This window comes from Theobroma cacao, chromosome 2, assembly GCF_053813885.1.
Source record: "Theobroma cacao isolate CCN51 chromosome 2, ASM5381388v1, whole genome shotgun sequence".
Taxonomy (NCBI): domain Eukaryota; kingdom Viridiplantae; phylum Streptophyta; class Magnoliopsida; order Malvales; family Malvaceae; genus Theobroma; species Theobroma cacao.
The window spans coordinates 42,436,916-42,450,047 of record NC_142640.1 but is presented as its reverse complement, the minus strand read 5'-3'; the positions used below and the strand labels follow the sequence as shown (position 1 = coordinate 42,450,047).

At 34.9% G+C, this 13,132-nt stretch overlaps 2 protein-coding genes across 2 annotated transcripts; one reads left to right on the top strand and one right to left on the bottom strand.

Moving 5' to 3' along the window:
* Window positions 1–3,700: 3,700 nt before the first annotated feature.
* PRS3 (phosphoribosyl pyrophosphate (PRPP) synthase 3) lies at window positions 3,701–7,688 on the top strand. The gene is made up of 7 exons (XM_007044692.3): window positions 3,701–4,230; window positions 4,311–4,626; window positions 4,730–4,825; window positions 5,250–5,318; window positions 6,363–6,491; window positions 6,687–6,786; window positions 7,335–7,688. The coding sequence occupies exons 1-7, from the start codon at window positions 3,860–3,862 to the stop codon at window positions 7,466–7,468; spliced, it is 1,215 nt and encodes a 404-aa protein (XP_007044754.2). The 5' UTR covers window positions 3,701–3,859; the 3' UTR covers window positions 7,469–7,688.
* A 171-nt stretch (window positions 7,689–7,859) lies between these two features.
* On the bottom strand, window positions 7,860–12,837 carry LOC18609534 (anthranilate phosphoribosyltransferase). The gene is made up of 10 exons (XM_007044691.3): window positions 12,107–12,837; window positions 11,314–11,796; window positions 11,044–11,201; window positions 10,699–10,782; window positions 10,548–10,600; window positions 9,735–9,816; window positions 9,385–9,492; window positions 9,014–9,137; window positions 8,789–8,874; window positions 7,860–8,407 (listed from the first exon to the last, which is right to left on the bottom strand). The coding sequence occupies exons 1-10, from the start codon at window positions 12,480–12,482 to the stop codon at window positions 8,186–8,188; spliced, it is 1,776 nt and encodes a 591-aa protein (XP_007044753.1). The 5' UTR covers window positions 12,483–12,837; the 3' UTR covers window positions 7,860–8,185.
* Window positions 12,838–13,132: the final 295 nt, after the last annotated feature.

The following is a 13,132-nucleotide window of genomic DNA, read 5'->3' as shown; positions in this document are numbered from 1 at the left end:
TGTAAATGGGCGTAGTAAAAATGTCTACATGAAAGATTCAGATGAAAAAGATTATTATTTTGCACAACTTGTGAGATACGTTGGACATGGAAGGAATGATTATGGTGATTGAGATACCAAAGATTTTAGATTAAAGGTGGATATTCCTTGCTTTAATAGGAATTTAAATATTGAAAATTTTTTGGATTGGATTATAGAAATAGACAGATTTTTTGAATATATAGAGATTCCAAAAGGAAAAAAGGTGAGACTTGTCGCTTGCAGATTAAAAGGTAGAGCTTAATGCAGGAATGTTATCAACAATTAAAGGTTAGCTGAACCAACAATTCAATATGAAGGATTTAGGAGAAGCTAGCTATGTTTCGGGGATCAAATTTATGAGGGATCGTAAGAACAAGCAAATAACATTATTTTAAGCATCCTACATAGACAAGATTTTGGCCAAGTTTGCTATGCAAGATTCCAAGAAGGGTTTTATGCCTTCTAGACATGGAATCAAACTTTCTAAGAAAATGTCACCTAAAACTCTAGAGGAAGTTGAAAACATGAGACAGATTCCATATGCATTTGTCGTTGGAAATCTCATGTATGCTATGTTGTGCACTAGGCTAGATATTTGCTATGCAATTGGATTGGTTAGCATATTTCAATCAACACAGGCATGGAGCATTGGACTACAATCAAGTGCATTTTTAAATATCTTTGTAGAACGAAAAATTACATGCTTGTATATTCTGGAAGTGACCTTGTAGCAACATGGTACACTAATTTAGATTTTCAGTCTGATGTTGATTATAGGAAATTGACATCAGGATCTGTATTCACCATTTGAAGAAGAGCCATAGTTTGGAGGAGTGTAAAGTAGTCTTGTATTGCAGATTTTCATATGGAGGCAGAGTATGTTGCGCCTTATGAAGCAGCAAAGGAAGCTACATGGCTTCGTACGTTCCTTATGGACCTTGAAGGAATTCCAAATGCGGACAAGCTTATTACACTCTATTGTGATAACAGTGGTGCAATGGATAACTCAAAAGAACCGCAGAATCATAAAGCAGCAAAACATATTGAAAGGAACTATCATCTCATTCGAGATATCATATAACGTGGAAAAGTACTTGTGAAGAAAATTTCAAAAGAGCAGAACCCCGCCGATCTATTCGCAAAGACTTTAACATAAAAGAGTTTCGATGATCATTTAGAAGGTCTTGGAATGAGAGATATGTCATACTTGCTTAAGGGCAAGTGAGAGATTGTTAGGAATTTTGAGAATATGGTGCCTTTGAAAGTAAGTATATTTTCATGCTTAATTTCATTAAATTTGTAATGAAAGTACATTTTGATAATAAGAAGAAGGGTTTATTTTAAATAAGCATTCATTATCTAGTTATTAAGATACCGTGATTCTATTGAGATATTAAAATACATTTGTATGAAGAGTCATACATAAGAGACATGTGTTTTAATTGAATCTAAAAATTGTTCACAACCATATAATAAAGTTGGTCACTTTATTGTGTTAAGGCTATAGTGTTCAGATTACTTCCAACAAAATGAATGTGATTCACTTCAAGGGAATAATGAGTCTCAAATCATCGAAATAGTTAACTTCGAGTAATAACACTATTACATGAACTAGAATCATGTGATAATCAAATTTAAGTTTAACTGTTGCTTAAATCTTGATCTTACACCTATGCATTTGCTTACAGTAGGATTGAAATCCTGATAGATATAGGATTCATATTTAATCTCCTTATAATCTTTGATTTACTATGAGTATGATCATCATAAAGTGTTGATCTAGACTCTGTATTTTGGAATTATAATCAAGATGTACATTTGGGAATATATATCCAAATAACGGAGTTTATAGTATTAATATTGCTTCTAGTAATTTCAAGAAAATTAGTGAGTAATTTGGGCCTAGTGGATTGATGAATTAGTTACTCATCACACCTGGACACTCAAAATATTATATCTAGAGTATTGAATTACTAATTGGATGAAATTTGAGACTAGAAGGCAAAATTGACATAAAAGGTAAAACAGTAATTTCACTTTTTATCATTGAATGGTTATGAGGGTTTACAATATAAAGTTTGCAATTGGACAACTAATAATTAATATCAAGTATTGAATTATTTTTTATAATTATAATTAATCCAAGAGTACAATCATGAATCTATGGTGGAGTGATTTTGTGGTTAATAAACTTGAATTATTTTTAATGAAATTAAAAATAATTCTAAGTTTATTGGAGTTTGAAATATCTATATAAAAGTAGAGGGTGAGATAATTAACCTTTAAGTCCAAAAGTTTTATAAGCTCTAAGTAGTACGATATCTATACCAATTACCCTATAAGAGTATTCCTTGAATTTTAATATTACCAATGTATAGAAAAAACATGTCGCCTATTTTACTCCAAAAATAAATGTATTTTGTCATAAGATTTGAAAAATGTCACATAATCATGTTATCATACCACACCAGAATGTTACATTATCACTCATTGTAATATATCGGAACGCCACATCAATGCAATGTAATAAAAAATGATAAGTGATATTTTGACTAAGTCAACTATTAATTATAAAAACTTATTTGACTCAAAATAAAAGTACAAAAATTTATTTAATCTAAATTAAAATACAAGATTTGATTGAATGTAATAAAAAAATAAGAACTTATTTGAATTTTCTTAAAAAGTTTAGGAATCCTTTTGAACATTTATACCATGTATTTTTATAAAGATAGGATAATACTTGGATCATCTTGAGATTAATTATTACAACAAATAATAGTTGGGGCAAACTATTTAAATGGATAAACAATCTGCTTATTTCTTTTTTTTTTTAGAAAAAACAAAGAGATAAAAACAATGACATCAAAAAATAAACACTATTAAATTTTAAGAACAAAATTTTCTATATCTCTATTTAGAATTATTTAAACTGTTTAGCATTTTTTTATAATCGCATAATGCTTTAAAAAGTCATTGAATTATTAAAAAAAGTTTAAATAAATTTTTATTTTTTATTGAGTTCAATCAAAGTTTTTACATTTTTATTTTGGATCAAATAAGTACTTATAACTAACTTAACTGTTATTAATTAAAACATCACTTATTATTTTTATACTTATATGGTATTGACATGACATTGAGGTGGATTATGAAAAATATTACATAATCATATCATCATATTACATTAACATGTTAGGTCACTATTCATCATAACATGTGATTAGCATGTCATATCATCATCATGTTTTATACAGTGGCATGTGATGTTTTAACTAATAACAGTTAATTAATTATTAGTCATAAAAATATATTTAGTTTAAAATATAAATATAAATACTTAATTGAACATAATAAAAAAATAAAAATTTATTTAAATTTTTTTTATTATAATTTATATTTAAACTATAACTATAACGTTATTAGCACCGAATTTATACAGATGCATACGTCAATTATTTCTGTTAAAATATACAACAATTATTGGAATCTGTTTCATCACGTACCAAACTTTCTTTCATAGAGAATTAACTCAGCAAAACCACTGCTTACGTAATTTAGTCGAGGCGTGAAGCGTTTGGCTACTAAAATCACAGTAGAACACGCGCGAAAAACGTGCCATTTTAATCGCATGGGGTATTTATGGAAATCCAAAAAACTCCTACCGAACCGAATCAACAGTCAACTCATCCTCCCCCGTATTCTTTAAACCGACAGAAACCAACCCCAACGCCAGCAGCTAGAACCTCAAAACAAATGCTACTACGAGTCAGTACAAAGAAAGAGGAAAATTAGAGTCCCCCTCCTCAAGAACCCACCTAACAGTGTGATAGCCGCTATGGCGGCCACGTCGCCACCACTCCCTTCCTCTTTCCAAAACCGAAAAAAGATCTTCTCCAACTTCACTTCTTCTAAACCATTTTCGATTTTGTCAAGCGACAAGAAATGCAGTCGTTTTCGGTGTCAGATTAAGAGCTTTGAAAATCAACCTCCGAATTGGAGCGTCGAGTTCCTCTCCGGAACCGAACCGATCCATTTGATCCAAAATTCTCCTTCTTCTTCGATGTCAATGGCCGCCGCTTCGGCCTCCGATTCCGCCGTTAAAACCGTCAAAAAAGTCTGCCTTTTTTTCTGCGCCGAGACCAAGGCGCTCGCCGAGAGAATTGCTGCTGAGTCAGACGCCATTGAGATCCGCAGCATCACCTGGCGGTAACCTTATCATTAAATTTCCACTGAATGTTAACATTTTAGAGAAATGGTTGCTAAGTTGAATTATATATTTATTTTAGGACATTTGAAGATGGATTTCCTAACTTATTTATACCAAATGCACACGGAATTCGGGGGCAACATGTAGCCTTCTTAGCCTCATTTAGTTCGCCGGGAGTGATTTTCGAGCAGTTATCTGTTATCTATGCATTGCCAAAACTGTTCATTTCCTCCTTCACGCTAGTTCTCCCGTTTTTCCCTACCGGAACCTCTGAGAGAATGGAGGACGAGGGAGATGTCGCGACGGCTTTTACTCTCGCTAGGATATTGTCGAATATACCGACTTCTAGAGGAGGGCCTACTAGCTTAGTGACATTTGATATCCATGCTTTGCAGGTTCTGTTTTTGATATACTAATGTTTTATTCTGTCTGTTTAGAAGCTATGTTTCTGATCATTTCTTTGAAAAAAGTTTTGACTTGTTTTTCGTGTTTTCTCAGGAGAGATTCTACTTTGGTGATAATATATTGCCTTGCTTTGAGAGTGGGATACCTTTGCTTAAGAATAGGCTTCAACAGCTCCCTGACTCTGACAATGTAAGGTTATACCCTGTATTGTTGGGTGTATGTTTTTTTTTTTTTCCAAGGCAAGTGATAGTTATTGTTTGTGCTTCTGTTTGTGAGATTTGTTATAGGTTAATTGGATAATGTTGTGATGAAACCTTAAATATAGAATTCTCAAGGATGGCGAGACAGTATATGTTATGGCTCTCTTGTGTACGATTTCTATGCTTTTGAAGTTCTCAAGTTGAGAAGGGTTTGTCTTTTTATTTTTTCCCCCTTCAGTTATTAAGTCTTACACTCATTTTTAAGTTGAACCAAAATCAACTTTCATAGAGATTTTGTTCTTCATTAAATTTATTTGGATTATGTTACTGGTCACGCTATATGTTGGAAAGAGTATTTTCTTAAAACTGTTTTAAATTTCTAATATTCTGCTATAATTTTGTTCATTTTTCAGATATCCATTGCTTTTCCTGATGATGGTGCTTGGAAAAGATTTCATAAGCAGCTGCAACATTTTCCAACGGTATATAAGATCTGCATAACAAACAAGGATGATGTACCTCATTTGAAGTTGTGTTTACCACACATTTATTCATCCATCAAGTCACTAGCCTACTAGTGTCAGATCTTATTGTTTGTTCACACTATTGAATCATTGTACATTTTTAAAACTTTTTATACTTCATTTTACCTATAAAGCATTGATCGTGAATAAGCTGAAAGTTTGTGATCCAGATTGAAAATGACTAATTGATTTGGCCCCCTCAGCAGCACATTAAGTAACAACGTACTCACATTTAGGAAAATCATGCTGGAGAGGAAGAAAAAAGCTGGAAGAGTCTTTTTAATACATTGAAACCTATGCAGGCAGGCATCTTAGGGCAAGCATTTGACCTTGTCAAAGAGGAGATTGTCTCTTGGGTTCATGTTTTCTTGGAATGTGTCTTATCAAATCTAGTTTTTCACAAGAGTGCTGTGTTTTCAGCTTTAGTATCAGGCTAGGGGCAAATGTAAGGTCTAAATAATTTGTTTGAGAGACGCAAGATTCTAGCATTATATGTTTCTGGTCTGCCATTTTAATGATGTGGTTATAAGTGCGTAAGATTGAATGTTATGGTTCAGTTTTCGGTGCTGTGTTGTTTTCTGTGGCATCTAGTTTGTAACTAATCTTGGAATACAAACAGCATGCTATTGCAGGTAGTATTCCATTACCATTTGTTCTCTGATGCTCTTACTTGTTTCTGTAGACTTAAATAAAATGGATGGACATTATCTGGAAGTAACCTTTCAATTGATGGGAAAAGAAGGATCCTATATAAGTGCCATCACATCTGTGGGGGGATTACCAGAGAATACGTTTTCTTCTTCTTTTTTATAGATGTGACCTAACGTTTTCTTCTTCTTTTTTATAGATGTGACCTAGGTCTTCCTTCTTCTGCACTAGAGTTGTATCTAATGATTGTTCAGCTTTATCTTGTAAAACTCTGCATACATCTCTCATTCTTACTGCTCAAAAACTTGTTTATTGCATATGGATGTTGGCATAACCTTTTCAAACTGATAACAGATTGTTTGTAATAAAGTTCGGATAGGGGACCAACGAATTGTACGTATTAAAGAGGGAGAAGCTGCAGGACGCCATGTTGTGATTGTTGATGATTTGGTTCAATCAGGTGGCACTCTGATTGAATGCCAGGTGTGTAACTCCTAACTAGGATTTCCTCTTCACTCAGTCTTTTTAAGTTCATATACCCACATCCAACCATGGTTAAATCCACATCTCTGCAAGAGGCAAAAGGAAAAGAAATAGGCAACAGAAATCTCTTTCTTGTTAATGGATTGTAAAGTCTGCAATTCCTATTTAACTTCTCATCATGTCCATGTCTTTCAGAGAGTATTAGCGGCCAATGGAGCAGCAAAAATAAGTGCCTATGTGACGCATGGAATTTTCCCCAACAGGTCATGGCAACGCTTTGAATGTGATAATGGAGGTATTGCATGCACTTATACAGTAGCATTTTGGAAGACTCATTCCTACAAAAAAAATTTTTTAATAAAAGGAGAAAAGAACAGCATTGCTTTGTGGTGATGACTTACTTTTTCAAATATAATTAACTGAATATCATACTAGATACTCTTTACTGAGTTTAGAATATTATAGTTGATGTCATTGAGATGATTTTCAGGATCTGTAAACTAAAGGAGAACTTGAACCCTAAATATCTTCAGAGGTATAGAGTTTAGAGAATGAATTTTCATCTTAAAAGAAGAAAAAGAAAGAGAGAGAATGAATTTCCATAAACAAAAATAACTCAAACTTTAATTGTTACTTATGTTAATGTGAAAATCCTAGTATCTCCTTGAATTACCATTTAGCAGACATTATTCATGACATAGTCACAGCATTTAGATGCTGAATATTTATATTATCAAGTGGGTCACAAGAGAGACGAAGAAATTTTGCTCTCACTGCGGTTGCAGATTTCTGCAGTTCCTGTTTAGTTTCATCAGCTACTGCCTGATGTTTCAATTTATGTAGGGCATCCTGAGAATGGGCTGACCTACTTCTGGATCACTGATTCATGCCCTCAGACAGTGAAAGCGGTGATGAGCAAACCTCCATTTGAAATTCTTAGCCTTGCCGGTTCCATTGCAGCTGCTCTTCAGATATGAGAACACTTCAAGTCACTAACAAATCATTCTTTACATAAATTGAGTGAATTCAAGCCAGTTGTCTTTGGGAAAATAATGGGATGAGAATCTCTTTCGGCAGCAGAAATAATCTAGCTAGGTTGTTTTAGCAATTTCTGCGTTGATTGATGGAATGACTAGTGTTCATCTAGACTTTTTATGAATAATTATAGGAGTCTGGGAGAGGTAACCATTGCACTTACGACGTAAATGTAGCTCGATCATCTAATCTTTTTAAGTGGAGAGCAAAGCAGCGGCAGGTTGTGTTTGGAAAATGACACGTTACTCATTATTATGATCCACCCATTTTAAATTATGCAACTGCGGCTTCTAGGAACTAAAAGTAGTAGTATTACAAATATAATCCACTAAATACAGGATTTTGAATCTGTATTATACTGATATTCCACAAAAATTCACAAATCCACATCCCCCGATTAAAGAAAAACAGTAAGGCATTTACTTCTTAAGAACCAAAATCCACAGACTAATACAACAAGAAATAATCAATGACATTGGCTTTTGAGCTAATTTTACACACTAAAAAACTTTAATGCTATTAAAAACGAAAACCCAAAATAGAAAATCTGTAAGATTCCCCTTTCTATCCTTTCCTCTTTTAACAACTTTTATTAATTTTACAACACTGATCTACAAGAATTGAAATGAAGCGAGCACTGCTTCACTGTTCATACTGATTCATTTTCCCTTGTGCGACATCTTTATGTAATGTAGGAGCCTCCTAAGAGCCTTACCACTGTCCATGGCTTCTCTGGCTCTATCAAGAGCTAAGGATACATCTTCTGCACCATCACATCCTAGTAAATGGTCCACAATTCCAGCATTTAAAACAATTCTATCATATGCTGGCCCTTTTTGGCCATGCAGAGCTGCCAGACCCAACTCTATATTCTTTGATACCTGGTATTGCAGCAAAGACATTCAAATGACCCTGGGTTTTCTAAAATCACAAACAGAAGAGACAAAGGGCAAGAGGAGTTTCTTCTGCCCCTTACTGGGGGTGGCCGGTTGGAAGGGGAGAAGAAGAGGGGGGAGGGGGGGGGGGGGGGGGTGGGCGATTTTTGTTATCCATAAATCCGGATTTATAACTTGTTAGGGTGTCAGTTGGAAGTATAAACAATGTTATTCAACATTCCACTTGCAACCTTATTAACAAATAAAGCTGTAAGCTAATAGGCAAGGAATTTGAAGCATCCTGCAAGTGCATCACTCAGTTGACATAAAACAACTAGAAAGGCAGAGAATGATCAAGATAATAGCGAAGGATTTTCAAAATTTTACCGATCTATCAGTTCTTGGAGTATCAGTTGGTTCAAAGCCATAGTCCATAGCATTAACCTCAAGCCTGAAACTCTGACGTGATACGCCTGCAATATTATGATATTGGATGCATCAATTCTGCTAATAATCTTAGTTCCATAAATATCCACAGAACTTTAGAATACACCAAAAAGAGGATTTTATAACTTTTAAATTGGATTAGAGAAGACACAGCTTAATACCAACCATCCACTTCACAAGCTGATTCCATGCCTACTGAACGAAAACCTGAACAATAGTTCACAGGAAGTCTTTCTGATGTGTTTACCGATCGTAACCTAGTTGTCATTGAGAGGGCACCTTCTTCACCCTTAAATAAGAAAAGTCTCAAAATTAAGTGTTTTGTTCAGATTACTTTTAACTTTTCTGAGTTTAAATTAAATTAAAAATCTTGAATATCATAGAAGGTAAATCCTATGTTATTTATTTCTCCTTGACCGAAACATTTTCATATTTAACCTACATTATAAAGGTGAAGTTGTCAACAAAGCCAAAGCCAAGTAGTTGGAAAAGGCTTTGTTTGTTTTGTTGTTGTTTCATAAACGTAAAGTTCTAACCTTCACTACCAAACCAGAATGTACACCTCTTCTTTTCATAAGCATTAGCAAGGGCTCCTCATAGCCTTCATGATAAAATCCAGTAACAATTGATTCTCTCCCCTTTGCCTGTTAGAGAAACAACATCCTTCGTAAAATAAGCACACCAGTCTATTTTAGGACATTTTAACCAGCATAAAAAGATGTAGCACAGAACACGATTTCTTAGGACAAGATGCCATGCAAACTTTTAGCCAGATTAAGCATCCTTTGAGAGAACAACATATATACACATCCATACCATATCATACATAATATGTACAATACATTAAACTAACGCAGCTAACATTACAATCCATCTATATGCTTACCCTAATAAATTGCTGAACCTTTTCAGTTGTTGCCAGTGGTGGGCGTTTCTTTATTTGTTCCCTCAATCCAATCAACGAATATCTGTGAAAACCATAAAAGATTCTTACCTGCTTCATTTTATTTATAGGAAAAACATAACCAGCTACACCTATGAACCCATGATACACTAGAATATCAAATCAAGACCAACCCTCTCACTGAAAACCCAAAATATTAGAGTTTCCAATTCGATAATGTTATGTTTTACCAAATGAAAACCAACTTTCACCAAATAGACCATTAATTAATACAGTACTTAATTAAGTATATAATTACATCTAAAATTTGGAGAACAAAGGAAGAAAAATGTGGAATTATGGCCCAACTATCAACCTTAATGAGATCATTGTCTTAGGTGCTCAAGAACTCGATTTCAACCAGAGTAAGATCATATATAGGACTTTATTCAAAGAAGCCACAATAGTGTAACATAAAAGGTACCAAGTTTCTAAACACACTATACATCATAAAACATAAAAGGAGAAGATACTATCTGAAACAAGATTCATTTGGCAGTTGAAAACATGGACTCAAAAAATTTTGGTTAGAATTACAGACTAGTTTTTAGACCCATTTTCAGGAGAAACGCTTTGTTTGAACTTGAAATGGGATTCAAATGTTAAATGTATGTATAATAAACTCTTATCCATTTTCTTTTTCTCTTCAACTTTTTATTCTTCATTTTTTTATTGAAATGGGGAACAAAAAATGTCTTTCCGCACAAAAATGTAAAAGAAAAAAAACTGCATTAGATGTTCAGTCAGATTCCATACAGAGATGGGCGAGCTTCACGTTGACTCACGTAGGCAAAACCAACCTCTTCATCCTGAAATAACATTTTTGAAAGGTTCAACAAGGAAAGAGAAAAAGGAAGGAGGGAGGGAGGGTGGGAGAATAGAGAGAGAGGAGCAAGTGTGAGCCAACCTCAATAAGTTCTTTTGCTTGATGCAAGGATAAGTTAGTGTTTGCTCCCATAAACTTCAGCATTTGTTCTTCAGTTACACCCCCCTGAAAAAAGAATGGCTTCCTTATGATTGATGAAATATTAGGAGCAATGAGTGTGCATAATAACTGATGTTACAAGAATTGGCACTTTAATATTTTGAAACTCAGAACAATTGTATAGCAGCAAAAGGATGCTTTACTTTCAAATGAACTTGTCCTTAGAGGATGACCTACAGTAGTTTCAACATCAACACCTACTTATATATTTTCCAGGATTAATCATAATAAATAAAATGATTCACATGCCACAAAAGTACTGCTGACCTTTGGTGGCATCCATTCCACACCATGAAGCAAGGAAGATTCACCGTAACAAGATCTAACAGCAGCAACAAACAATGTGCTCCTAAAATAACGTGTGTTTCCATCATAAGGTTCACCATAATGGGTCAATGATCTAACGTCAGCAACTGGAGGAATACCTGTTGTTCGCTTAATAGATTAACCAGAAGATAGTATATTTCATTTGGTTGATATTACTCAACCACTTACACCATTCTAAAAAAAGGTTAAAAAATATTTTAAATCAAATACCAAGTTCATCATCAAATGCAAGGCAGTACGCTTTAAGTTCACGGTCTGTTTCCCTGTTCATACGTTGGCCAATTAAGAATGCTGAAAGCAATGATTCACTTACTCCAGTGGATTTTCCATCTTCCAATTTCAATGGAAGAACATCTCTCAGAACACCTTGGACTTCCTCGTATCCAAGGTGGCCTCCTGCCAAAATTTCTCTAAGTGCACCAACCAATCTCATTTCACTTGTGCCATTCCCAACAAACTGAGGCCCTATTGAACTTCCTGATCCCATTATGGACCCTTCAGGATCAGCAATGAAGATCATATCAGCTGGTAGTGCGCGTGCTAGAAGGGGCCAAAATATGTTCATTGCACGGCTTTCCCCTTCACTCCATTGAGTCGCTTCAGGAAAGGCATTTGCACGGATTGTCATTCCAGCAAAGAATGCTCCAAGTTGTGCTTTTGAGACTTGTTCTTCATCTTTTAGTTCTCCCCTCACTGTCAACATATGCAAAGATACCGAACTGACTTCAGCCATAGAAAATAATTTCTTTGTAATTACGATCTTTAACAGAGACTCCAAATCATGGCACGTCAAATTTGACCAAACTCTATCTACTTGAAAACTTCCAAGTTCCAATATATCACTTTCTGGCAAATCAACCTTACTCACGACATTAATTAAACTTGATAATGTGTATTAACTTTAAGAAGCTTTAATTTCCGAGAGAATAATATAAAAATTATAAGTTATACCTTTCACAAAAATTATAGTTATAAGAGAGAAATGGACTAACGAACATTTCACCTGATCTTAAAATGGTGTCCAAAACCTTAAAAGCCTGTTCCTCGGAGAGCGGTCTGGTCTGCGTGGGCCCAGTGCAAACCCTAGCTTGAGCTTCCAGCACGGTCTGATTTGGCTTCGGCAACTTCGAGTTCCGATACGTGGAAGAAATCGCCGGGTTTCTAATATCGGACTCTTTAAGCCCTAACTGCTCCATAGTTGCCGAGTCCAACGCAGCTCTCGTAGCGGTCAAACGCGATTTTCGTCCGATCAAACGGTGGCCGCCATCTCTCGCAGAGAAATGAAGCGAGGTTCGAGTTCGGGATGGATTGGGATTGCGAGAGTTGGTGTTGATTGACGAGAAAGAAAGAGAAGGTTCTGGAGTAAGCAGAGCTCGCATTTTGATTTTTTGGTTAACTTCTTGGCCGTTGCTGATTTCTGTGAGCAAATGGTAAAAGCAATGGTTCGAAAAGCGTTGGTTGCCAGTTGCGGACGCTACAATGAAGCCTTTTGAAGGGAATTAAAAAAAACCAAAAGACAATTAAACAATATACAACTTCTAGGAGAAAGAAAGAAAAGTAGTTGTCCGTTGAGGACCAGGCCCATGCTGATGAGGACGAATTCGATAGGCATTCTACAGGGCATGGGTATAGACGTTGAAAGAACAGAAAAGAAAGAAAAGGGTTGTCAATGGGTTTAGCGCATGGGTATTAGAATTGGAGTAAAAAGTTTGATTTTGTTGGGTTAGAGATTTGAAACCCCGTGTGAAGATGAAAGCACTCTAAGCTCTTACTTACTTTGTTTTTCTTTTTTTTTTTTTTTTGTTAAAAAAAGGACAATTTTATTGTCCAATTAGACGTTGAAAGAAATACCCATTACATCATTTGCCAACACATGTCGTAATGTAGAAGGTGGGTTATTATAGCTTACAAGATGTTCTTCAATGGAAAAACCCTTATTGGCCGTATGATCAGCGGTAATATTGCCCTCCCTGTAGACATGCCGAATTTGTACCACCCATTGTCTCTTCACCAATATGTCAATAGCCTG